Source organism: Carassius gibelio, chromosome B7 (genome assembly GCF_023724105.1).
Source record: "Carassius gibelio isolate Cgi1373 ecotype wild population from Czech Republic chromosome B7, carGib1.2-hapl.c, whole genome shotgun sequence".
NCBI classification, from domain to species: Eukaryota; Metazoa; Chordata; class Actinopteri; order Cypriniformes; family Cyprinidae; genus Carassius; species Carassius gibelio.
The window spans coordinates 4,768,996-4,794,744 of record NC_068402.1 but is presented as its reverse complement, the minus strand read 5'-3'; the positions used below and the strand labels follow the sequence as shown (position 1 = coordinate 4,794,744).

At 37.6% G+C, this 25,749-nt stretch overlaps 3 protein-coding genes and 1 pseudogene across 5 annotated transcripts; 2 read left to right on the top strand and 2 right to left on the bottom strand.

Annotated features, from left to right (window-relative positions):
• Positions 1–2,222: 2,222 nt before the first annotated feature.
• Positions 2,223–6,395, bottom strand: si:dkey-85k7.10 (endonuclease domain-containing 1 protein). The gene is made up of 2 exons (XM_052560856.1): positions 5,195–6,395; positions 2,223–4,566 (listed from the first exon to the last, which is right to left on the bottom strand). The coding sequence occupies exons 1-2, from the start codon at positions 5,486–5,488 to the stop codon at positions 3,985–3,987; spliced, it is 876 nt and encodes a 291-aa protein (XP_052416816.1). The 5' UTR covers positions 5,489–6,395; the 3' UTR covers positions 2,223–3,984.
• Positions 2,291–3,006, top strand: LOC127961649 (inactive Ufm1-specific protease 1-like; annotated as a pseudogene).
• Positions 6,396–6,620: 225 nt separating the features above from the next.
• On the bottom strand, positions 6,621–8,280 carry si:dkey-85k7.11 (endonuclease domain-containing 1 protein). Of its 2 annotated transcripts, XM_052560855.1 has the most exons (3): positions 7,882–8,280; positions 7,598–7,773; positions 6,621–7,408 (listed from the first exon to the last, which is right to left on the bottom strand). In XM_052560855.1, the coding sequence occupies exons 1-3, from the start codon at positions 7,943–7,945 to the stop codon at positions 6,809–6,811; spliced, it is 840 nt and encodes a 279-aa protein (XP_052416815.1). In that variant the 5' UTR covers positions 7,946–8,280; the 3' UTR covers positions 6,621–6,808. The 2 variants fall into 2 exon arrangements, with proteins under 2 accessions (XP_052416815.1, XP_052416814.1); XM_052560854.1 differs by having other exon boundaries at positions 7,598–8,279.
• A 109-nt stretch (positions 8,281–8,389) lies between these two features.
• si:dkey-85k7.12 (interferon-induced very large GTPase 1) lies at positions 8,390–25,720 on the top strand. Of its 2 annotated transcripts, none has more exons than XM_052560850.1 (6): positions 8,390–8,649; positions 18,963–19,015; positions 19,146–19,248; positions 19,650–19,907; positions 20,019–20,279; positions 20,395–25,720. In XM_052560850.1, the coding sequence occupies exons 2-6, from the start codon at positions 18,992–18,994 to the stop codon at positions 25,080–25,082; spliced, it is 5,334 nt and encodes a 1,777-aa protein (XP_052416810.1). In that variant the 5' UTR covers positions 8,390–8,649; positions 18,963–18,991; the 3' UTR covers positions 25,083–25,720. The 2 variants fall into 2 exon arrangements, with proteins under 2 accessions (XP_052416810.1, XP_052416811.1); XM_052560851.1 differs by lacking the exon at positions 8,390–8,649 and adding an exon at positions 8,698–9,398.
• The last annotated feature ends 29 nt before the right edge of the window (positions 25,721–25,749 follow it).

The following is a 25,749-nucleotide window of genomic DNA, read 5'->3' as shown; positions in this document are numbered from 1 at the left end:
CATACCATTTGTTTGTCCTCGTACAAGTTGTTTTTCTTTCCGGCGACAATGGCATCCAGTCTATCCAGAGATATTTTGGGGATTGTTCCTGCTTTGAAACCTTTATTAGCGGAGTAATGTGTGATACTACTTCTGCCAGTGTTGCTTCTCTGGTTGTAGAGGTCTTTGTTTGTCTTGGGGAATGGACAGAGGAAGATTAGTATTTCTGTCCATAAGAAAACAACTAAGGGACTGTCCACACAAACACAGGTATTTTCAAAACTGGAGTTTTTTCCATGCATCCACACAAACGCAGCACCAGGTCACTGAAACCAAGCATTGGCTTGTGTCCATGCTCTGTTATCTCCGCCTACTATAAACTTTTTCAGGGTTCTGATTGGGCAACATGGCTTTACGGTTGTCACTTGTTGGCTTGGCATGCTCTTGACAGTGCTTCATAGCATGCTTTTGCGTTTTCAAGTGGATGTAGATTTATTTATTTTTTTTTTAAATGGAGGAAGGAAAAACTCAATTTATAAAAATACTGTGTACATGTGGACATGACCTGAAAAACACAAAGAATGTAAGCTCCAATCAAAGTGTCAAGATAATAATAAAACTAGGGGAACATACAACAAGGGGAACAAATATAATGTAAAATATATGATTCCTTAATGCATTAGTTGAGAAACATGATCTTTGGACAATCGATTAGCAACTATAACGATGCATAACAATACAACATATTCAGTGCACATAATATTCATCTCTAGGTTGGCATTTACTGCACAACCAAATTTTCTAATTAATTAATAAACATGTTACATAACGTAGCTTACCTGATTCATACACTGTAAAACCAAACAGTGAAAATTAATGAAAAAATTTAATTCATTGCCGTACTCTCCAAAGCCAGGAGAGTCGAATGGATCTAATTTTAGGATGACTGGCTCCCCCTACTGATGAACTCAGCATATGAGCATAATCAGGGGATGTAGGATATATTTTTACTAAACATCCTAAAAATAAAATAATTTCAATAATGTATCAACAACTTCCTAATAAATGCCAGCCAGTGCATCAAATAATTAAAAGTGAAAACTAAAAAATGACATCATGCACGTATGTCTGTAACTGTAAATGGGAAATCCGCACTAACCCAGCAGAAATATTATCAGAGTTGCATGCCATGCACAGCGTCTTTCAGTTAGTTGCAAAAAAACAACAACACAGCGCGAAAAGTGAAATTTGAATCACATACAAAGGAATAAACGATCAAATCAATAGAGCTTACCAGTTGTTTTGATGAAATGTTCAAAAAGTTTTACATGTTTGAATCAGCCTGCCAGTCCGTCTTCGAAGGAACTCAACGGTTATAACGATACTGCTTCAACTTCTCACTCACTTAGGCAACTGAATTGCAATTTATTATTACTTTAAGTGGATGACCGTCTCGAAGTGACCCAATTTAAGTTGTGTGTTAGTGAAAAATCTGTTTAACTGCTGACTGAGTGTTCAGATTGAAATTTGGGTCGTTCTTGAACGATTCGCTCATTTGGAATGAAATTCAATGAATCTTTAATGTTACTCGGGAAGAACGAGTCGTCTTGGGGGGTGATTCGTTCAATCGCGCATGCGCAAAATTCTATAGCTTCCGTTCTGAAATTAGTCTAGTTCACCTGTTTCAGTTTCTTTTACTGTCTATGGGTTCAGTCAATACAGTCTGAGCCGGAAAGATAATTTATTAGTTAATCTCATGATTGTTCGGGTTTTTCGAGTCGTTCATTAATCACGTCACGGACCAATAAGCATTGACCATAACCATAGCTATCTTAGAACTATTTTTGTCTAATGAAACAAGAAGGATTTTTCCTGTTATGATTTATTGTTATTTCTACACATTGGTTAATATGCCCATAACAGAGTTGACAAACGATACCGTAACTTATAATAACTTTTTATATACTAGGTAAACATAGCACACGATTATGTGAAACATGCCAAGTAATGGAAACAGTATGTATGAGCAGGAAAGAAATTAAATAATAATTGGATGCAAATCATTTACAATCAGAAATGTATTAATCTCAAATCAAGGATCAGGTAAAATTATAAAGGGTGTTTTCAAATACAGTGATCTTAAGAACAGAATATAGATTTTAAAATGAAATCACTTCTCCTGAAAGCTGATATGCAACTCTCTAATAAAACCACAGAAGAAGAAGAAGCGATGAAACCACATGAAATGTTCATTTGTATTTATTTTTAGTGCTTGAACGGTGACTATCGGCCCATATATATTCGTGCAGACATGGAAAGAGGGGCACCTAAGAAAACGGAGTATGTAGATTGGGGTAGACATGTTTGTGGACAAACTCCGATGACAGCCAATAACAAAACATGGAAGGATGCTTTAGTAAAGAGCGCCATCTCCAGCCATCTCCAGACTGTGACAGATGCTCAGTGAGACTGCCTCTATTATCATTATGGTTGTGACGGAAAGGAAGACAGAGGTTGGGGTTGTGGATACAGGACTATTCAGACCATGGCTTCATGGTTGAGTTTAAATCAAGCTCACAGTGTGAGCCACAGACACCCACCTAGTCTTTCTGAGATCCAACAAACTTTGGTGGAAATTGGGGACAAATATGGGATCTAGGGAGTGGATTGGGACATCTGAGGCAAGTCTTGTTCTTGACCAGTTGTATGATGTTTCCTGCCAGTTTCCTGCATGTGCGGTGTGGCGAGGAGCTTGACCAAGCCTTGGAAGATCTTCATGACCACTTCCTTAGCCGTGGGTCACCTGTTATAATGGGAGGAGACAGAGACAATTCCTCCAAGGGGATCTTAGGTGTGTGCACTGGCAAACGGGAGAGTTATTTGCTTGTTATGGACCCTCATTACTTTGGCTGTCCTTTGGATAAAAAGTCATTGCAAAGTCAAGGTTGGGTTTCATGGAAAGCAGCTGGTTCTTTGGATCAGTGCTCTTTCTACAATCTTTGTCTCCCTCTGACTGCTAAGAAGTGACTTGGTTTTTCTCCCATATGCAATATGCATCGACTTAATCCAGAGATACGGGTGGAACAAGGACTATTGTTAGGTGAACTATACTATAAAATGCAGTTTTTTTGGCCTTGTGTGCAAAATTAGTAATTTTTCTGTTTTAACCCAATCATATGATTAAAATAATCAAATGAAAATGGCATTGACATCCATGCTCATTTCTTTCTTGTATTAATTTATGCCTCAAAGCTGTCACAGCAAGAGCAAAGTAGTATTTGAATATCAAACCATGACAAAGAACTGATAAATGAACCGCATGCAACTTTTTAAAAATTTTAATATTTATTTCACAGCTGAAACTGAAGTGTTAACAGCATCCTGAAGTTTGTCTGTTCTGTTTACATTTATAATCATTTAATCTCATTAATCTACCCAAAATGTGCTTTAGCTTTACAGATGGGAAGTACAGCATGGTATTAAACAAACTAACATCTAGGCTCTAATAAAGGGTAAAGATCAGAAATGAAGCTGTCTAGCTGAAACCTTTTGTCCCCAAGTAATTTATATCAGCTTGTATCTTTTAATGGTTTACATGGCTTTAAGTTATATCTCATGCAAAATTGAAAATTCTTTCAGTATTTACTCACCGTCATGTTGTTTCAAACCTGTATGAGCTTCTTTTTTTCTGCTGAACACAAAAGAAGTTGTTTTAAAAATGTGGGAACCAAACATCTACTGGCCGTCTACTGGTTAAGGGGCACCAATCACCCACATTCTTCAAAATATCTTCTAGTATGTTCAACAAATAAACTCATACAAGTTGAGTAATGATGAAAGAATTTTCATTTTCGAGCGAACTACTCCTATAATTTGATGAATTAAAATATTACCATTTATTACACACAAATGCAATGCATACTCTTTTGTATTAAGTTTAATATAGTGTCTTCCATCGTTATGATAATGAACCCATTGGATTGGTTTATTATCCCCATCTAATATTTACGCATCTGACACACAGTCACTGTAAAAGATCTGGAAGTTCTTGTCCACCTCCATTTTGCCCTTGAGGAACTTCTCCAGATTTTTGATAGGAACCTCCACCATGTGGTTGTTCACGCGATCATTAAGACCGTAGGCGCCGAATGCTGGAAACTTATACCGCTCTGAGTAGGGAGCATTGTGATCGTAATCTGAGCAGCAGTAGGCTGTCCACATGAACTCTGGGATGGCCACACGATCTAGGTTATCACGTCGGATCATATTACCTGATGTTGTAACCCCAGTGATCACATAAGCCTTTCCATGACAATAATTGTTGAGCCGTTTGCGGGTAACCTCCAACTGTGTGCTCCAGGGACCAAAATTGAACTCCCTTATCAGGGGAACTACATTGGTCAGTGTGTATGTGGCAGCTTTGTCCAGCGGGTCTACCTGATGCTCATCGGGGCTCATTTGGCCACGTTCATATTGCACTACATCAACGTAGTCTTCTAATACAGCCTGCGTGTCTTCAAAGTTTTTGTGCATTAAGGAAGACTGAGGAAAGGGTTCCATGTTACTGCTTCCTTTATCAGTTGCCAGCTGTGCAAAATGAAAAATGCAGGTGATGAGCATGAGATTAAGATGGGTTTAGATTCTCAGAACCTAACCCAGATCACATTTAAACATTTCAGGAGAGAAACATTCAACTGTATCATTTTAGTATTGAAACAGACTCTTTATTTATTTACTTGATTATTGCAAAGTCATGTAAACATTAAAAAGTTGAGTTTTTGAAAGAAAGGAAAGAAGGTGTAATGCTCACCCAGGCAGCTTTTATTTTGATATATATAAGTAAAAGTTTATTTTAATATGTGAGAAAATATTATTTATTCCTGTGATGGACAATCCAGTCTTCAGTGTCACATGATTATTTAGGAATCATTCTAATATGCCGCTTTCTGATGCTTAAGAAACATTTTTTATCAAAGTTGAAAACAATTATGCTGTTTGATATTATTGTTTGGTATTATTGTGGAAACGTGATACGTCACACAGGAATGTTCCAAAAAAAAAGTTCAGAAAGTTTTTACTATATTTTTGCATTGCAAACTCCGTATTAATTTATTGCATCCTCTTTAAATAAAAACAATAATAAAAAAAAAAACAGACCTTAAACTTTTGAACAATACAGAATATACGTATCATGTTTTTGTTAACACACACTCACCTGCGGCTCAAACATCCAGGGAATGTCGACCCGTTTCTCTCCATCTGATTTCTTGAAGGTGTATGCTGAATATATGGGGATGTGTTTTTGGGGGTCGTAGAGGGTAACAAAGCGAGGCTTGTCCACATAGCGCTGGCAGATCTTCTTTAGGGAAGTACTGAGGTAACCTCGTGGTGGAGTGCCCATGTAAAGGAAATCCTTACAGCGATCTACTTGGGAGAAGTCGTCCACAACTCCGGCTTGTGCTCTTAATATCAAACACATCAGTGACCAGCAATAGACTGTGAGCTTCATGTTGTCCTAAAGACTTTAAATTGTTGTCTGTCTTCTCTGTAAAATGTTCTTTGGACTGAAAGTATCACAAGAATAAAAAAAATGGACTGCCTCTGAACTGGTAGGAAGAGAATAAAATGAGGACCATTGAAAATTCTAATGCAGGGTATAAAGTACATGCAAAACTATGTTCGGATAGTCTGAACTAACTGATAGATGGACTTCAGTGTGCCATTATCTTCATCATGCAAATCATCAAGGTGAATTTGCTCGCTGCTGGCCTAAAGTTCATTGGCTCCTTAAAGGTGAATATAGTATTCAGGTCAGCCTGAAACGTGAGTCTGAATAGGAGGTGATAGAAATTTCACAAAATTATACTTTTAGAAAAGTTATAAATGTAATTTCGGGAGGGGCACTCCCATCTGATCTTCAAGTATAAAAAAACATAATCTTACCACTTCTGTTGTTAGTTCTTTCAGCATCCCCTCTTCTCCTTTTATGAATATTAATTTATCTTTTGTCTCTCTGAGCCCTCCATTGCAGACATCAAGCCAAATCTGTTTACTACTAATGCCAAGATTATAAGCACACAAACTGGTGAAATATTTTCTTCGTAAATGTGAGAAGAATACATTTAATGCTAGATGGACTGTTACTTGACTTATCTTTCCATGTTGCACCTATTAAAATTACAAAAACTCTTACACATACCTTCCAGCTGTAGAGTATATGCAAGTCACCACTGAGTTGTGTTCACATTTTCAGCAGTTAAAACATCTTTAAATTCACATTCGTGTACTCACTATATCAACAAAGTGATATTTAAATGCAGTGATACAAGCCGTGTAAAGTCATGGACACACAACTTGCTCTGCAGTGTGGCATGATAATATGGAAATCATCTACAAAGACTACAACGAAGTCTGATAGGTGACTTTACTCTCTTCACAGGTAGTGTAGTCTTGCCTGACTGCATTCAAATTGAATTAAGATTAATATCACATGCTACTGCAAGCCAAATTCAATCTGTTATTTATTTATTTATTATTAGTTTGTTTACATTATGCTCTTGAATGGTTCTTACATTCATAATGTTAGAACAATTTAAATGTAATTTTCTCAAATTGTTCTTAACACTAAAATAAATCAACATGATCAAAACCTTATGAAAATTTGGGAATATAATTGATGTGTTTTTACTCTTCGAGTATAAGCTCCATATTCCCAGTATTATATAAAAAAATTTAAAATGGAGTACTTTTCTATAGATTCAATACATTTAAAATGAACCGATTTTTTTCTGAGAATTATTCCATATGTCTGAGTGTTGAGTCGCTTCATTCACTCCCTATTGGCATGTGTATTTTCTGTGAGACAGTCTTTAAAAAAGATGCGCATGCTGTTGTCCATGTCAGTCTGACTTTTCAGAAAGGTCTCTAAAGCTTTCAAAGGCACTTCAGTAACACTGTGTCCCACTATCTCATTCAAAGCATATGCTGCATAAGTGGGAAACATGTATCGTACATCATAGGGTGAGTTTCGATCAAACCGTGGACAGCAATAAGCGGACCACAAGTGCTTTGGGATGGCCATGCGGTCCTCTCTTCCTCTTCGGATGGTCACCCCTGATACAGTCACCCCAGTCACCACATAGGCAGCACCACGGCAGAAGTTATTCAGGCGGCGGCGTACCATATCGATATAAACGGACCATGGACCCTCCAGTAAGTCTGTGATCTGAGGGACTACATTTGTGAGAGTATAGGTAGCTGCTTTGTCTTGGTTGTCCGCCTGGTGCTGGTCAGGGTTGAGTGGGCCACGCTCGTACTCCACCGCATCAACATAGTCTGCTAACACAGCCTGGCTCTCCTCGAGCAGTTGGTCGGTTTCACCACTAGAGGGCAACTCTCTCATGTTTCCGCTTTCATCTGCAGAAACCAGCTGGGGGGGGGGGGGGGGGGTGGGGTGGGCAAGAAATACAAATCCATTGAAACTCATATTGACAGAACAGCAACAGTACCATTTTACTGCTATGTGATGCATTCTCTGTTCTCAAAATAAAGACCTTTTTTGTTCAAACGATGTAGAATATTTAAAATAGGCTACACAAATGCTAAGGTACTCTGCTACCTGTGGTTCATACATCCAGGGTGTGTCCATCCTCCGCTGTCCATCTGACTTCTTGAAGGTGTAAGCCGAATAAAGCGCCAAACGGCGACTGCTGTCATACAGTGTGGCGTAACGTAGTTTATCTCCGTATCGTTGGCAGATCCTCTTCAGATTGCCCCCTCGGACACCTGTGGGTGCTGTGTGCATGTAGAAGAACTGACTGCATTCTTTAAAGCTGTCAGAGACTGTGCCACCTGCCAGACGCAAACCTGTTAATAGAAGAAGCCTGAAGATAAAAATCTTACAAAGAGCCATCAGAAGTGAGAAGCTGATGTCCATTTTTTTTAATGAAAAGACATGCAGATCCATTTATTCTTTCATGGTGTTCCAAACCAGTCTGATAACTTCGAAGAGTGAAAGCCATCATATGCAAAGCATCACTCGCTTGTCCTGCCAGTCATTGACTACAGCATGTGTTTCTGACCAATAGAGCACTGGGAGGTTTTGAAAAAAAGAATGATCACAGATTTAGTTCGTGCAAAGGAACTGATAAAATCCTGTGCGACAATTTACAAATTGAAAACGGGTTTAATCAGAAAATTGTGACACAGAATTGCCTCATATCATATGCCAAAGTGCATTTCTGCAAATACTCAGGCAGAAGTGTGAAGAAATTACAAATAGGCTACACCTGAGCTAAAAGGCTGTTTTTCCAACATGTGTATACCGGAGGGCGGGGACATTTACAAGGAACTGATAGGTTTCGATTAACTAGAAAATCGTTTCGTTTTTTTTTTTTCTTCGGTCGGACCAAACCATTGAATAAAAAGTTATTGTTATTTTTTTGGACACACGTAACGTTTTAAACCTAGAACGTTAATTCAGAGACAATACAGATATAAACACATACTTTTACAAAACACCTTAAACAAGGGTGACGGAGGCGACATGTAGTCCTACTTCAAATAGCCTATGGTTCAGTCTGCTAAACGTCACTGTTGCATTGGAAGATCCTCGAGTTACGCTTTGAGAAATGCAGAGGTTTTTCATTGCTGGAAGTGTGAATATCAGTTGTAAGTAGCCTTTGAAATATTCTAAATTACAAAAAGAACTGCAGGCAAGTAAGCCCTCTTGAATAGCCTATTTAACATAATTCGACATAAGTTTGTCTTTTGATTATCTTATAAGTTATACTAGAAAATTATTAATGTTTTTTTCACTTCTTATTGTGATTACAGTTAGCTTAAATTGCCTACAGTAAGCTTTCCAATTTGAAAATAGTAGGCTATTTCAATTTCAAATAGGCCTAGTCCATTTTAATCCTAGGACATCTGGTAAATAATGTTAATACAAGTTAGTTAAAATGACTATAATGCTAGTAATACTTTTTGGACGTGTGTGATTGTGTGTGTGTGTGTGTGTGTGTGTGTGTGTGTGTCTTAACGACAATAATAATAATAATAATAGTAGTAGTAATAAAAATCTCACAATCAAACAAATCACGCTTAAAGGGTATTGTCAGAGAGAACATGGCGGAGATTTTCCAGACAGTTGGTGTGGGAACGCCACCTGGAACGCCCCGTCACGTGATGTGAATTTAGCCTGTGGGGGAAAACATTGCCAATTGTCTTGGCGCCAATTGAAATACACGGGACAATCATGCCGAAGAGTTGCTGTGTCGTTTTCTGTACCTCCAGTAAACTAACAAATTATGAATTGATGTTCTTCCTAATAAACATACAGAACCGGAAAGGAGGACAAAATGGCTACAAGCAATACATTGTGAGGATGATCAAGGGAAGTTGTGGAATCCCAAAACTATGTATGTGTGCAGTCGGCATTTCATCACAGGCAGGCTACGTTAACATTGTGTTCATAACGTTATCAAAACTGTGTAAGGTTGTTTCAGAAAGTGGCATGCATATATAATTAGCCTTATTATTCTACCTGAAGCAAAACTATGTAACGTAACATAAACTCGTCTGCTAAGAGGTGTCTACGTGATACGCCGTATACCCACTTAAAAAAGAGTGAGGATATGTACCAACTTGGTTTTGTATCTGAGCTTTTACACTTTCATTAATAAATTCACCCCGTCTATATGTTTGCGAAGCGACATGGATAGTATCGCGGAATCCAGTCTCAAATGGAACGGAATTTGGCTATTTTTGAATGAATACATCTACAGCAGGGATGTACAATGAATCACATATCGATATGGACTATTGTATATGAATATTAAAGTTAAAAGAGACTACAATTGTTCTACTCGTCTCTGGCAATCAGCGCTCAATATGTGCATTTTTGTCATTCAAATACACACGTTCTATGAAGGACTAAAAATGACAGAAGGATAAATAAATAAATAAAAGTAGAAATAAATAAATGCAGAAATAATAGTGGAAATAAATACATTTTGGTAATATAGATGACTATTTCTTTATTTTTGCATGTATTTATGCATTTCTATATGTATTTATTTTATATATATATATTTATTAATTTCTACATTTATTACTACATTTATTTATTTCTGCATTTATTTATTTCTGTATTTCCATATTTCTACATTTATTTATTTATGTATTTCCACATTTCTACATTTATTTTTCCCTGTGCTAATTGATTCAGTCTGCTAAACGTCACTGTTTGCTAATGCTAATTGAGAGGGGGTGCCAACATCAGTCTGAAGAAGGATTGGTTAGAGCGATGTGATCGAATCTACTACTACTACTCGGTAATGCTGCCAGCGTTGCCAATTTAGCGACTGTTTTCCAAATAAGCGACTAGCGACACATCTAGCGACTTTTTTTACTTGGACTATTTTTGACAGACCTTATTAAGTATCTGAGACTCTCCGGTACTGCCGCACGAGCTCTCTCTCTCTCTCTCTCTCTCTCTCTCTCTCTCTCTCTCTCTCTCTCTCTCTCTCTCTCTCTCTCTCTCTCTCTCTCTCTCTCCAGCGCGCGCACACGCCTCTATCTCTCTGCATCTGCTCTGTTCAGCGAGCAGAGAGGAGCAGCACTTTCAGTTAAAAGAGAGATATTCTGTTGCTTCTAAACTCTATTTTACATACAAGCAGGGGCGGTGTTAGGGGTGGGCTAAGGGGGCTGGAGCCCCGAATGTTTTCAGTAAAGCCCCAAATGTTTTTATTACTACCATGCCATCAATGAGTTTTCATGCCCAATAAAGTAATTTATATTAGAATTTAAATAAATAAATAAATAAATATCTCTCGACTCTCACGTCCACAGTGTCTGTAAATTTACCCAAGTAAGTTACACGTTGTCATTCACACCCGACGAAAACCGCCCACTGAGTCTAGTGCTTCTGACTGACATGTAAACTGGCCAACCATCGATGAGCGTCTGTACGATCCAGCCAATGAAATGAGCAGGCGGTTTGTTGGCGTGTAGTATTTTACTAGATCAATTTATTTGAAAATTAAAATGGATATTGCAAAATTCATCTTCTTCTTATTCAAAAAAGGAAGTAACCCCCCCCCCCCCCAGCCAAAACACTTGAACGCCAAGATACAACAGCTTCAGGTATCTGTAACTTTTAATCTTATTATATTTATTTTTCGGTTTCGAATTGTGTCTGATTTAAGGTTACATTTTGAACATCTAACAGTTAACGGTTGGGCAGCACAGTCTTTAGGACACACACACCGCTCCGAACTCCCGAACTGATTTGCGATCCCCAAACTGACTCAAATGATTCGCGAACCCGCTACGAACTCCTGAGCTGATTCAAATGATTTGCGATTCCCAACTGACTCAAATGATCCCGCTCCAACTCCCAAACTGGATTCAGATGACTCAAATGATTCGCGATCCCGCTACGAACTCCCGAGCTGACTCAAATGATTCGCGAACCCGCTACGAACTCCAGAAATGACTCAAATGATTTGCGATCCCAATAATACACATAAAAGTGTGCACATCGAGAGAAATAAACAGCAGATGTTCATGTTAACAACTTCTTTAACTTGAGCAAACGCTGCTAATACATATACATTTGTTAATAAAGTAAATAAAATGAAAACATGAATGTTTTAATGCTACTGAATAAAAATAAACGATCCACTCGAAAGTCTCTGCTCATCATGACTGCACCTGGATCATTGAGCTGCGTCTAGGACTGATGACGTCATTTCCATGGAGGCATGTTGTACACGCCCCTGTCAATTGACTCCGCCCCCACGTCAAAACAGTGCCACAAAGAGAGACGTGCAGAACAGTGAAGCGAAAAGGAAAAATGGCTTCGCAAGCTCAAACTAGACTGACACGCAAAATAAAAGCAGCATTGCAAATAAATTAATAGATATGACCATGGAAAATATGTATTGCAAAATTCATTTGTTTTGCAATTCTTAATTTTTGTTTGCATAAAGCAAATGTATTTTCCTCAATACTTTAAATAAAATGTTTTAAATTTGTTTTTGTTTTTATTGTTTTTGTATATTTTAAACAAGGTAAATCTTTCTGATTTATTAAAATAAAAAAGTCACATACATGGATTTTTCTGGGCTAAGCCCCGGATCTCCACTCACCCTAGAACCACCCCTGCATACAAGTATAGCCGAACTCACAGTACAACCATTGTCTTAATCTTATGTGTATGTTATTTCATTAGACAATGTCGTGAATAGGATTTTAGTCTTATTGGACCGCGTTTCAGTCATTATAATATAAATTTCATTGTCGTACAACAGAAACATTAAAATATAATACATTTTGCATTAAAATGCAGTACATGAGGACAGAAAGGGCAAGATAATATGGCGCACTTACGTCATTAATATGCTAATTAGTATATGTCTTCATCTAGCGAAATTTAGCGACTTTTCAGGCAGGGTTTATCTACTTTCCATTGAAAGAAGTTGGCAACACTGAATGCTGCTTGAGTTAATAGAAGCTTAAGATCATTAGCGCAGGATTCCATAGCCTGATAGATGGATCGTTTGCTTCTGTCTGGTTAGCGATGCGTCCTCCAGCTAACCAATCCTTCTTCAGACTGATGTTGGCACCCCCCACTCAATTAGCACACAGGCGCAGGGGAAATAAATGTAGAAATGTGGAAATACAGAAATAAATAAATGTAGAAATGTGGAAATACAGAAATAAATAAATGTAGAAATACATAAATATATAAATAAATGTATAAATACATATAGAAATGCATAAATGAATACAAAAAGACGGAAACAGCCATTTATTTTATCAAAATATATTTATTTTTTTATAATTATTTCTGCAACTATTAATTTATTTCTACTTTTATTTAATTTTCCTTCTGTCATTTTTAGTCCTTCATAACGCTCGCTGTGTTTCCCCCTCCACCCTCACGATGCCCCCAACCATAACTAGATGCCGACTGTATGCTACTATCAAATATATTCTAAAGCCTATGAAAAAATTTATAGAATTTTTTTTTTTCAACAAATGTCTAGACAGTGCTTTATTTTGACAGTTTTGCAACCTTTCAAATACGAAATTGGACTTCTCGTTAAAATGTATTCACCAAAAACAAACTTTAAACCATCAAAACAAATCGCATTTGGGAAAAACAAAAAAAAACTAATGGTTCATCCACTTGACAAATGGCCATAAACTTTGATTATCCAATTGGCTATTCATTATTCATGGATAGTGTGACTCTCTCTCTCTCGTTTGCTTTGCACATGTGCGGGCATCTGAGGAGTGTGTGAGCGTCTGAGCGATTTGCAGTCTGAGTGAGTTCTTTTTTTCCTTTATTTTTAATTTTTTTGATATTTTGGTTCAGTGTAGATTGTCCCCAATTTTATCACCTAAAGGGTGGTGAAAAAATGGGGACAGATTCAGATGGTTGTGCTCCTGTAACCGCTAAGCATGGGTCCAAATGTTTTCCTGATGAATCAATAACAGTCTATGGTCGAGGACTGTCTAACTGCGATTAATAGCAAAGTTGGTGCATTGAAAGCTCAGCTAAGATGAAGGAACAGCTGATCATAGCTGTATATAGTGTTGTCAAAAGACCCGGTACTTCGGTACCAAGTCGGTACTAAAAAAATTGAAATGTGACGGTACCAGGTTTCTTTGGGGGGGGGGGGGGGGGGTGGGGGTGAAATGCTCGTTTTCACTCAATATCCTGTTAATCTTGAGTACCTATAGAGTAGTACTGCACCCTTCATAACTCCAAAAAGTCTTTAGTTTTATTATATTCATAAGAGAAAGATAGTCTGTACCGATTTTTCCCGAAAAACACGACCAGCTGGAGGCGTGACGTGTGGGCGGAGCTAAAGAATCACGAGCGCCAGTAGGCTTTTGCGTTGAAAACGTTTGAAAGCTGAAACATTACCGTGAGGAAAAAAACATCGAAAACAAACCATGGCTAACAGTCAGATTCAGCCGTTTATTTATGATCCAGAATCAGATCCAGAGGCTGAAACTGAACGAGAGCAGCAGCAGTAACGACTCGCTCCGAGCGGGGCTCGAACCCGGGTCTCGGCATGGGAGGCGGACGCACTAACAAGGAGGCAAAGATATTTGAAGCAGTTTTACTCACCGCCTGCGGTTATAACACACGATCGTGACCCTTTTTCGTTGGGATTGCATCATCCTTAAGAAATAAACGATACGCAAATCCGTCATAAACTGGGCCTTGTTTGTAAAACAAGCATCTTCGAAATGCAGGGAACAAACACAAACACTGTAAAAATAAACTCCATCCACTGGTCCCTTAATGCTGTTTTTTTTTTTTTGCTAATCTGTGCAGGGTTGTCTTGCCCTGGCAACCAAAAATACACTTCTTTTGTGACATTTCGCGACGCTCTCGCTCTGATCACTGAATGCCTCTGTTCTCAGTGCTCTGCTATAAGGGATCGTGCGCTCTTCCGGCGGACGTGCCCTCAGGACGCATATAAGGAATTTTTGGAACAGAAATACTCCTTCAAACGTACAACTTAATTTTTGAAACTTTGTCCATGTTTAGCATGGGAATCCAACTCTTTAACAGTGTAAAAAACTCAGTATGCATGAAATAGCATTTCACCCCCCCTTTAAATAAAAAATGAAGTCACTAGAGGAAGATATTCTGAGACTAAGTAGCCATGGTGACTCTGCTGATTCCATTGAGATAAATAAATTCCTTCTAAAGACATTGTTGGAGGAGCAAGGAAGACCAGCCCTCTTAAAGACCAAATATTCTAAGCTAAATGAAATGGATGCTCCCCCTGCATTCCTCTTTGGTCTTGGAAAAAAAAACACTGACTAGAACTTTAATGTTTCACCAAATTCAGCTCAGACCTTCAAGACTCGTCTGACTCACGTTGCTGTATAACTGATCAGCTTTGCCTTCCCAAAAAATCCTATAAAAGACAAATTCTGAGTATGGGTCACCATACTTGGCTGAAGTCACTTCACTTTCACTTTCATGTTAAAATGCAGGAAATTATGTTGATATGGTAGCAATGTTTAAGTCTTTAATAGAATCCCGGGTGATGATTCAGTATACATATTATCAGTCAAGTAAATTCACCTTTATTCATATAGTGCTTTAAACAAAATACATTGTGTCAAAGCAACTGAATAACATTAAATGCAAAATCACAGTTAAAGGCAGTTCATCATTGAATTCAGTGATGTCATCTGAGTTCAGCGATATCGCTGTAAATGAAGTGACCCAAACTAAACAAGCCAGAGGAGACAGCGGCAAGGAACCAAAACTCCATTGGTGACAGAATGGAGAAAAAACCTTGGAGAAAAAACCTTGGGAGAAACCAGGCTCAGTTGGGGGGCCAGTTCTCCACTGACCAGAAAAAAAACAGCAGTTCAATTCCAGACTGCAGCATAGTCAGATTGTGAAGCAGAATCATCTGTTTTCTGTGGTCTTGTCTTAAACAAGGTCTTTACAGGGGATCTGTATCTGGGGCTCTAGTTGTCCTGGTCTGGCCTGTAGAGCTGATCCACCATCTGGTCTGGATACGTACTGGATCCGAGTGACTGCAGTGACCCTCTGATCTGGATACAGACTGGATCTGGTGGCTACGGTGACCTCGGAATAAGAGAGAAACAGACTAATATTAGTGTAGATGCCATTCTTTTAAAGATGTAGCAAGTACATCGGAAGTTATGGGAAGTGTTCCTGTTTCCGGTTTACCTAACTAATGCAGCCTAAAAATCCTTTAACGGATTTGGATATTAGAAGCATTAGTGTGTTATGTTTAAACCAGGTTAAAGAGATGGGTATTTAATCTACATTTAAACTGCAAGAATGTGTCTTCCTCCTGAACAATGTTAGGTAGGTTATTCCAGAGTTTAGGTGCCAAATAGGAAAAGGATCTGCTGCCCGCAGTTGATTTTGATATTCTAGGTATTATCAAATTTCCTGAGTTAGACGTAGAGGATTATAATGTAACAAGAGCTCATTCAAATACTGAGGTGTTAAAGCATTCAGGGCTTTATAAGTAATAAGCAATATTTTAAAGTCTATACAATGTTTGATAGGGAGCCAGTGCAGTGTTGACAGGACCGGGCTAATATGGTCATACTTCCTGGTTCTAGTAAGAACTCTTGCTGCTGCATTTTGGACTAGCTGTAGTTTGTTTACTAACCGTGCAGCACAACCACCCAATAAAGCATTACAATAATCTAACCTTGAGGTCATAAATGCATGTATTAACATTTCTTCATTTGACATTGAGAACATAGGCTGTAATTTAGATATATTTGCTATATATATTTGATATAAATGCTAAGGAAAGATTTCTGTCAAATACCACACCTAGATTCCTAACTGATGACGAAGAATTGACAGAGCAGCCATCAAGTCTCAGACAGTGTTCTATGTTATTACATGCAGAGTTTTTAGGTCCTATAAATAACATTGTTTTTTCAGAATTTAGGAGTAAGAAATTACTCGTCATCCAGTTTTTTATATCGACTATGCATTCCATTAGTTTTTCAAATTGGTCTGTTTCGCCTGGTCGCGAAAAATATAGAGCTGAGTATCATCAGCATAACAGTGAAAGCTAACACCATTTTTCCTGATGATATCTCCCAAGGGTAACATGTAAAGCGTGAAAAGTAACGGCCCTAGTACTGAGCCTTGAGGTACTCCATACTGCACTTGTGATCGATATGATAGCTCTTCATTCACTGCTACAAATTGATGGTGGTCATATAAGTACGATTTAAACCATGCTAATCCACTTCCATTAATACCAACAAAGTGTTCTAGTCTATGCAAAAGAATGTTGTGGCCAATTGTGTCGAACGCAACACTAAGATCCAATAGCACTAATAGAGAGATACAATCACAATCAGATGATAAGAGCAGGTCATTTGTAACTCTAAGGAGAGCAGTCTCAGTTCTATGACATGGTCTAAATCCTGACTGGAAACCATTTTTCTCTAAGAAGGAATATTATTTTGAGGATACTACCTTTTCTAGTATTTTGGACAGAAAAGGTAGATTTGAGATTGGTCTGAGTTCTTTGGGGTCAAATTGTGTTTTTTTTTGATGAGAGGCTTAATTACAGCCAGTTTGAAGGTTTTGGGGACATATCCCAATGGCAATGAGGAAATAATAATAGCCAGAAGAGGATCTATGACTTTTAAAGCACATCTTTTAAGAGCTTAGATGGAATAGGGTCTAACATACATGTAGTTGGTTTAGATGATTTAACAAGTTTATACAATTCTTCCTCTCCTCTAGTAAAGAATGAGTGGAACTGTTCCTCGGGGGATCTTTAGTGCACTGTCTGATGCGATACTGTAGATTATGGCTGAATGGTTAAAATTTTATCCCTAATAGTATCAATTTTAGACATAAAGTAGTTCATAAAGTCATTACTGCTGTGATGTTGGGAAATGTCAACACTTGTTAATTCTTTATTTTTATTTAATTTAGCCACTGTATTGAATAAATACCTGTGTTTTGTTTCTTCTAAAAGAGAAGAAAAGTAATCAGATCTAGCAGTTTTTAATGCTTTTCTGTAGGATAGGTTACTTCCACGCCAAGCAATACGAAATACCTCTAGTTTTCAATATACTGATAATGTTGCTTTCTTTGAATGGAAGTGGGGTGTGAGACAGCCACTGGTGTCTGTGAGTGAAAATGGAGCCTTAGTATTTAATTGGTGAAATTATTATTAGGTAACACTTTAGAATAAGGTTCCATTAGTTAATGTTAGTTAATTTATTAATTAACATGAACAAACAATGAATAGTACATTTATTACTGCATTTATTCATCTTCATTAATGTTAGTTAATGAAAATACAGTTATTCATTGTTAGTTCATGGTAATTCACAGTGCATTAACTAATGTTCACAAGCACAACTTTTGATTTAAATAATGCATTAGTAAATGTTGAAATTAACATGAACTAAGACTTATAAATGCTGTAGAAGGATTGTTCTTGCTTAGTTCATGTTAACGAAAGTAGTTAACTAACATTAACTAATGGAACCTTATTCTAAAGTGTTACCTATTATTATTATTATTATTATTATTATTATTATTATTTATTTTGACAAAGAATTTTGTTGTTTTTAAACCCTTAAATTGTTTGGAATAATATGTGTTTCAAACTTCTCTTTCTCTCTTTCTTGTTGTTTAAATTGCATTAGCCTACATCTACAGTAGGCTAATGCTATGCTTAATAACTGGAGAGAAACAGACAGAATCAAGAACTATTAAAGTCAACCAGAGCCCTTAAGGCACATTTGAGAGGTGCTTCTCCTCACCTTGAAAGTAAACGACAATGACAGGAGTGAGGTAGGCCTGGTGCAGACTAGACAGGCTATTCTGATTTCTCAGAATACCTGCGAGATCAAAGGCAGATGACGCATGATTCAAATTTATGTACTTTGTTGCTAATTAACTGAACTAAAATTCTGTTGCTTTTTATATGAAAATAAATATTATGTAGGCAGGGCTTTACATTAACTCACCAAATGTGGGTGGATTTCAGCAATTGCAGGTCAATCATTAGCCACTTTGGTGGGTTGAAATTTTATAGCTAACTTACAGTAACCGAGCTCCATCCAGAGTCCCGATCAGACTGTGTGCGCTGCCGCAGTTCACGTGACAATGTGAAACCAGACCTCATTTGCCCCAATCGAAAGCATATTTACACTGTCCGAATCGTTCCCCTATCTCCTACATTGTGCACCCATTCACCCTAGAAAATACTAAACTGTGAACAAGTGACCAATCTTACCCGGCGAGTTGAAGATGTTTAACTTTGGGGAAAACCTAGGGAAAAAACAGTGCTCACTGTCACGTTTCAGTCAGCTATCCAATCAAAATGGATATTAATTTAAATCACTTCACATTTAAAATGTATTAAATGATTTGTACATATTTAAGTTATTAAATGGCATATTCTTTCTCTTAGGAGTCTCGACAAACTTCTTAACAATTGCAATGGACTGCTCCAGTAAGAAAGAAGTAAGCAATAGATCTTGTTGTTAGATAAAACATTGAGAATTTCAGAAAGTTTGGATGTAAACAAATGTAGTCTCGACACTCCTGAGTTAGCATGCCACTAACTATGGAAAAAAAAAACTTTCAAATGCAGGAAAATGCAGATGAGGCTACTAGTGAAGACACTGATGACAAACCGCAAACATGTCCACATTCTCTTGAGTCAAATCAGAAGGAAGAAGTTTCCAGATTACCAGGTAACAAAATTACCCTTGTGCCATTTTTATTCTCTAATGAAGTGCTGGCCATAGTTTACATTAAAATGTAAATTTTGCAGACATGTTGGTGGAAAAAAAGTTTGTTTAATTGGCTTTACTGTCAGCCTTAATAAGTTGATACCATTTAATGATTTTCTGGCTCAAAACCAAAATGAACAATATATTTTCATATTTCTGGTCTTATTGTTCACAATTCACTGGTGTATATCATTTCAAGGAAAAAATAATAGGATGACTGTTTGTAACCCTTCTTTATGTTGTTGAATCATGTACAGATGGTAACATCCCTATATACTGAATGTGATAAATTAGTCAGTACTGGTAATACTTTATCAAGACTACTTTCAGATGCTGAAAATGTATGATTCATGTTTCCACAGGTGTTCCTGCACCAGGTAAAATTTTAGTGCAGCTTATTGGGACCAGTTCTGTTACTCTTGCATGGGACAGTCCAGACAACATAACTACATTTGAGTTGACATGCTTCAGTCCTAAAACAACAAAGACCTTCACTGTCACCAATGTCACTGCCACAGAAGTAGAGGATCTGTGTCCAGGGACTGAGTACACATTCAGTCTTGTTTCAGTTTCAGAAAATGGCAATCGAAGTATCAGAACTGAAGTGACTACATGCACCAGTAATTGTCTTGCATTATTTAAAATGTTATGAGATATGTAATTTGTAACTGAGAAAAAGTAGCAATATAAAGAAGTATTTATGTATGTATGATATATGTATTTATTTACAGGGCCAGTCCCACCTGACAAATTCAAGGCTAAGAGTGTGGGATCCACCTCAGTGACTCTTGTTTGGGATGCACCTGGCTGTGAGGAGAAAAAGTTTCATATAATTTGCTACCAGAATGGAAGATTAATTCAGGAACAGAAGACACAATCCGGCAGTGTGGTTTTCAGTGACCTAAGTCCTGGGAATAAGTACTCTTTTCACAATACAATAGTGCTTCCAAATGGATTTCTAAGCAAAGCAGCAGTCACATACGCTCAAACCAGTAAGTATGATACAGCAAATTTCACTAAACACATTTTTTTTTTTACATTCTTAATTTTGTAGTAATATCAGATCTAATTTATGTAATGTTAAAAAAAACCATGCTTTTTCAACAGAAACAGACATTCAGAACCTCTTACAGGATTTAGGGTTAGAGCAGCACTACTCAAACAAACTCTCACTTAAGGATGTGCTGCAGATTGACATGAGGTCCGTGACCGATGAGCCAGCCCAGTCTCAATCATCTTTACCATGGCTATTCCTGAAGAAACTGATGATGGTGAATGTGACTGCAAGAAGTGTCAAATATTCATGTAATGATGAAGACTGGTCAAGCTTGGATATTTACAATGATACATTTGATTTTCTTAATGATCAGAACAGCAGTGTGAACCCTTTAGACATAGTGACCGCACTCTTTCTTTGTTCAGATGGTTTCCTCCAACAGGAAATGGTTTCAAAAATGTCAATGTGTCAGTTCTCTGTTCCTTTGCTTCTTCCAAACTCTGACACTCAACAGTGTATGTTCATGCTTTGGGCCATGAGAGATATTGTGAAGAAATTCAGACCTCAGTCCTTGTCAGAACAAAAAGGCTTTGTGGAGGAGAGAATTGTTCACTTTGAGCTCCCCCTAGTTTCTTTTGTTAGACTTGGTGACTGCAGCATTTCTAAATCTCAGATCTTAAACAAATTGCTTAGCAACCCCCAGCAGTATCATGACACCTTTGTACATCGAGATATGGATTGTGGAGACATTCCAAGAAAGATATCAAATGGGTTAGTGGAGATGAGTTGGTATCTACCTTGTGGAAACAAAAACATTGATGTTTTTCCTGAACCAGTGGCTTTTGCAAACTTGAGAGGCGATATCAGTACCTTTGAAACACAGTACACCTTCCTATGCCAGACCTCCACTGCCGTTTTTGTGTTCTTTGACAATCTGGACACAAACTACAAGTTACTTACCAACCAACATGCTAAAGCACAGTTTGTTTTAGTGGGCAATAGACAGAGCAAAGCATTTGATTTGGAGCAGCTGAAAAGGACAGCCTCCGAAATGAGTCTGAAGAAAAACAACATCATTTTGAAAAACAATCAAAACGATGCATATTTTGTCAAAAATCTGCATTCTACAGTAAAATACATAATTAATAATCTCCCAAACAAAGCACGTCTGGAAGAAATGGACACCATAGCACATGAACTCGGAATTAAAGTTGATGAAGACATCAAAGAATGTCAGAAGGCAAAAACAAATGCATACTTCATAACAGAAAAAATACTGGACTCAATGCAGTTCAAACAGGATCAGCTTCCCCTTCAGGGTAAAATCTGGAAAGATTTGGCAAAACTGGAGAAAGAGGAATGCAGACTCCGGAAAGCTGGTGATCAAAACCTAGAGGCATACAAGAGTGATCTTCAGATCAAAAAGACTGAACTCAGGAAACAGCAGAGTAAATATGATATCTCAGATGCCATGTCCTGCTTTGTTAGTGCACTATCCTGTTTAAATCAGGAGAGATCCTACTTCTTGAAGTGGATGCGGATGAACCTTGACAATCTATCCCGCAAAAACCTCTCTAGCCTCAGAGAAAAGTATAAAGAAAAGTGTCAACAATTTTCAGAAAACAAAGAGGAAATTGCACGGCTTGACCAACAGATCTCTAACAGTTCTTTAGGAGTAGAGCACTTCCTGCGTGAAATGGGACAACTCTATGAAGCTGCAGTGTCGCTTCCAGAAAACATACAATCACATCAACAAATGCTCCACTTACCCAGGCTATGTGCTCAGCTGATGTTGGATGGCTTCCCTCTGGAACTGGTTGATGGAGATGCATCAAATATTCCTCTCAGATGGGTTAGTGATGTGCTTCATTATCTGAACATTTTGGTGCAGCCCAATAATAAAATCATAGTGGTTACAGTTTTGGGAGTCCAGAGTACAGGGAAGTCCACCTTGCTGAACACCATGTTTGGAGTTCAGTTCGCAGTCAGCAGTGGACGATGCACTAGAGGAGCTTTTATGCAACTTATTAGAGTCACAGAGGACATCAAAAATAAACTTGGCTGTGATTTTTTAGTTGTAATTGATACTGAAGGTCTAAAATCTCCAGAGCTGGCAAAACTAGATGATAGTCATGAACATGACAATGAATTAGCCACACTTGTTGTTGGTTTGAGTGATATTACAATTATCAATATTGCAATGGAGAATTCCACAGAGATGAAGGATGTTTTGCAGATTGTGGTCCATGCTTTCCTTAGAATGAAAGAAATAGGTAAAAAACCCAAGTGTCAGTTTGTCCACCAAAATGTTGCTGATGTATCAGCCCATGACAAGAACATGAGAGATCGAAAGCTTCTGCTGGAGCAGCTGAATGAGATGACAGAGGCAGCAGCTAAAATGGAGAACAAGGAGGACTATAAAATGTTTACTGATGTGATGGAGTATGATCCAGAGACTTGCAATTGGTATATTCCTGGACTCTGGCATGGAAATCCTCCAATGGCACCAGTGAATGCTGGCTACTCCGAGGCTGTCTATGACTTTAAAAAGAACATGACTGACATAATTGGAAAATGTGAACTCAAAACATCTGTGAACAACATTGCAGATTTTTTGGAGTGGACAAAAAGCTTGTGGAATGCAGTCAAATATGAAAATTTCATATTTAGTTTCAGGAATAGCTTGGTGGCTGATGCATACATGAGACTGTGCACAGAATTTCATAAATGGGAGTGGTCTTTTAAGAAGCACATGCACTCTTGGTTAACAGGAGCTGAAACCAGAGTGTCAAATTTTGAGATACTCAAACTTAAAGCAGACAAATCAGACTTGAAAGATCTTTTATTTGGGCTAAAACAAGAAGCTGTCACAAAGCTTGACTCAATGGAAAAGACCACAATGGAACATCTGTCCAAATACTTTGAACAAACAGAAGGTCATGTCTGTCTTGTGGAAAAATACAAACAAGACTTTGTGAACAGTGTAAAATCTCTCAGAAGGGAAACTGAGAGCTCTCTGCTGACACAGCTTGAAGCAACAGTGGAAATCAGGAGAGGAATGACAAATTTGGACAAAATCAAAAAAACATTCACTGACACAATGGAGAAAAAAGTGTGGGGCCTACTGGAAGAGTTACGCAAAAACAACAGCTCAAATAGTGATGCCTCTATGACTGACAATGAGCTTGACAGATATTTTGAAAATATATGGCAAGAAACTGTCAACGAGCTGTCATTTAATGGACTGGAGAAAAAAAATATATCTGCTTGCGTTTTCAGCCAACTTCGAAGGAACCTGAATCAAAAGGGAAGTTCTGTTGCAGAGAAATTAATGAAAGTCGATCTGAACAATCATGGCACAGGGGAGTTCAAAGCCATCAAAGAAAGTTTCTTTAAGAAGTTGTTCAAACGTATTATCAATGACAACTCTGCAATGAACCTACAGAACTTGGCAGATGAAATAATAGACACATGCTTTCAAATAGTCCAAGAAAAGTCAGAGGGACGTTTCGATTACCATGACACCTACATTCAGGAAATCATAAACAAAATTGAAGACAAACTGATGTTAAACAAGCATATAGGATTTTCAGATGAATTTGAACTATCTCTCAAATTGTACATTTGTGGGTATTCTGCAAAAGAATTTCAACACATGCATGATTGTTTCATTAAGGAGAATGACCCACGTAGATGCCTTGGTCAGTATAAAGAGAAATATCACAATGATTTCAAAGACCTATTCAGTGATCGCGATCAGTGTCAAAAAAAGGCTGAAGAATTCACTAAACTGTGCCTGATTCCTGCAGTTGAGACATTCATCTACAGTTCCTTGGGTCCAGACATTGTTGACAAAATGATTCAGGGTAAAAATGCATTTCAGTTCAGCACTCGTGGATTTTTCCAGTACACACTCTTAAAGCAGCTGCTCAGAGAAGATGCGTTTGAACAGTATGTGAAGTACATTTCCTCTTATGAACGTTTTGTTAAGGGCTGGATATCAGATGAAATCACCAAACAGTTTACAAATGACCATGAAGTGTCTGAGTTGGAGGAACGTCACCTTAGAGGAATCACCAAGGAGATACTAGAAGCTGTCAAAATGGCACAGAATGAAACGTATGACGATGGGATCAAAGGATTCATCCAGCGCATATGTAGGCAGCTTGGACAAAAGCTTATAATTCCCAAAGATGCTCTAGAAATAGTTATGGTCTTAAACAATGCTTCTCAACAACCATTTGCTTGCTGGCTAACTAAATCTGTAGAGGAGATGGAACAGACACTAAAAGAAAAACTGAAGAAAATCAACTTCAAGGAGAAACTGTCCAAACTCAAAATGAAACCCCAGGATGAGCTCTTCAAACGTGTGTTTGGATGTGGGAAACAGTGTCCATTCTGCAGAGCTCCATGTGAGGCTGGTGGAGAAGCCCACTCTGAACACTGTGCTTCAGTTCATAGACCTCAGGGACTTGGATCCTGTGTGTTTGTATACGATAAAAAACTAGTGACAGACATCTGCTCAACAGATGTTCACAGTGAACAACAGTTCAAGTGTTTTGAGACTAATTATGACTATCATCCTTACAAAAGATACAGAGAAATCTTTCCTGACTGGCACATCCCTGCTGATGCTAGCATTCAGGCCTCAGATTACTGGAAATATGTGATGGCCCGTTTCAACACAAAATTTGCTGAAAAATACAATGCTTGCCCCGCTGAAATACCCTTTGCTTGGAAAACAATTAAAAAGGAGCAAGCAGAGAAGAGTTTAAAAGAATCTTTCAGCATCAAATAATTGTTTTCTCTCTCAATAGTTGATCTAATGATTGGGCAGCACTGTTTACTGATTGTCACTGAACAGAAAAAAACAACATTGTTTTACAAGTGTATTGTCCTACCATTCTCCTTTGTTTTATGATGATATTTAGCAGATACACTGCAGAAAGTATATACTATATTAATTTTTTTTGTGTTATTAGTTTAGAATTCTGATACTATCAATATAAAATGATTGCTTAAGCATTGATATTAACGTATTGCCATATTTGACTGCATATCATAACCAATGTAACAAATCTGTGCTTTGGAATAAAGTGGTTGGTAAATGATTACATGTTACAGACTATAAATGAAACCGCTTTAATCACACAGTAACTTATAAAAAAACATTAAAGAAATCACAGATGAACTAGGATAAAGGATAAATTATATCTCATCGAAATGCTTATACAATCACATAAAAAAAATAACCTAGAAAAATTATTATTTTAGAAATATGTTAACTGCTTTCTCATGCTGCATTTCAATGTAAACAAACATGGCCATGCACATAAGTAATCATCACTCACCAGTCTTATTGATGATAAAACAATCGTTATAAAAATGTTAGATCTGGTTTGCAAATTAAATTAATAAACAGCACTGAGATTTTGACTGTTTGTATCATTCTTGTCTGTATTTTC

Coding starts and splice junctions, on each gene's coding strand:
- si:dkey-85k7.10 (XM_052560856.1), bottom strand. CDS start 5,488: ATGAAGCTCACAGTCTATTGCTGGTCACTGATGTGTTTGATATTAAGA. Junction 4,567..5,194: donor CCTGGATGTTTGAGCCGCAG/GTGAGTGTGTGT, acceptor CATTTTGCACAG/CTGGCAACTGATAAAGGAAG.
- si:dkey-85k7.11 (XM_052560854.1), bottom strand. CDS start 7,945: ATGGATCTGCATGTCTTTTCATTAAAAAAAATGGACATCAGCTTCTCA. Junction 7,409..7,597: donor CCTGGATGTATGAACCACAG/GTAGCAGAGTAC, acceptor CCCCCCCCCCAG/CTGGTTTCTGCAGATGAAAG.
- si:dkey-85k7.12 (XM_052560850.1), top strand. CDS start 18,992: ATGGACTGCTCCAGTAAGAAAGAA. Junction 19,249..19,649: donor AGAAGTTTCCAGATTACCAG/GTAACAAAATTA, acceptor ATGTTTCCACAG/GTGTTCCTGCACCAGGTAAA. Junction 20,280..20,394: donor AGTCACATACGCTCAAACCA/GTAAGTATGATA, acceptor CTTTTTCAACAG/AAACAGACATTCAGAACCTC.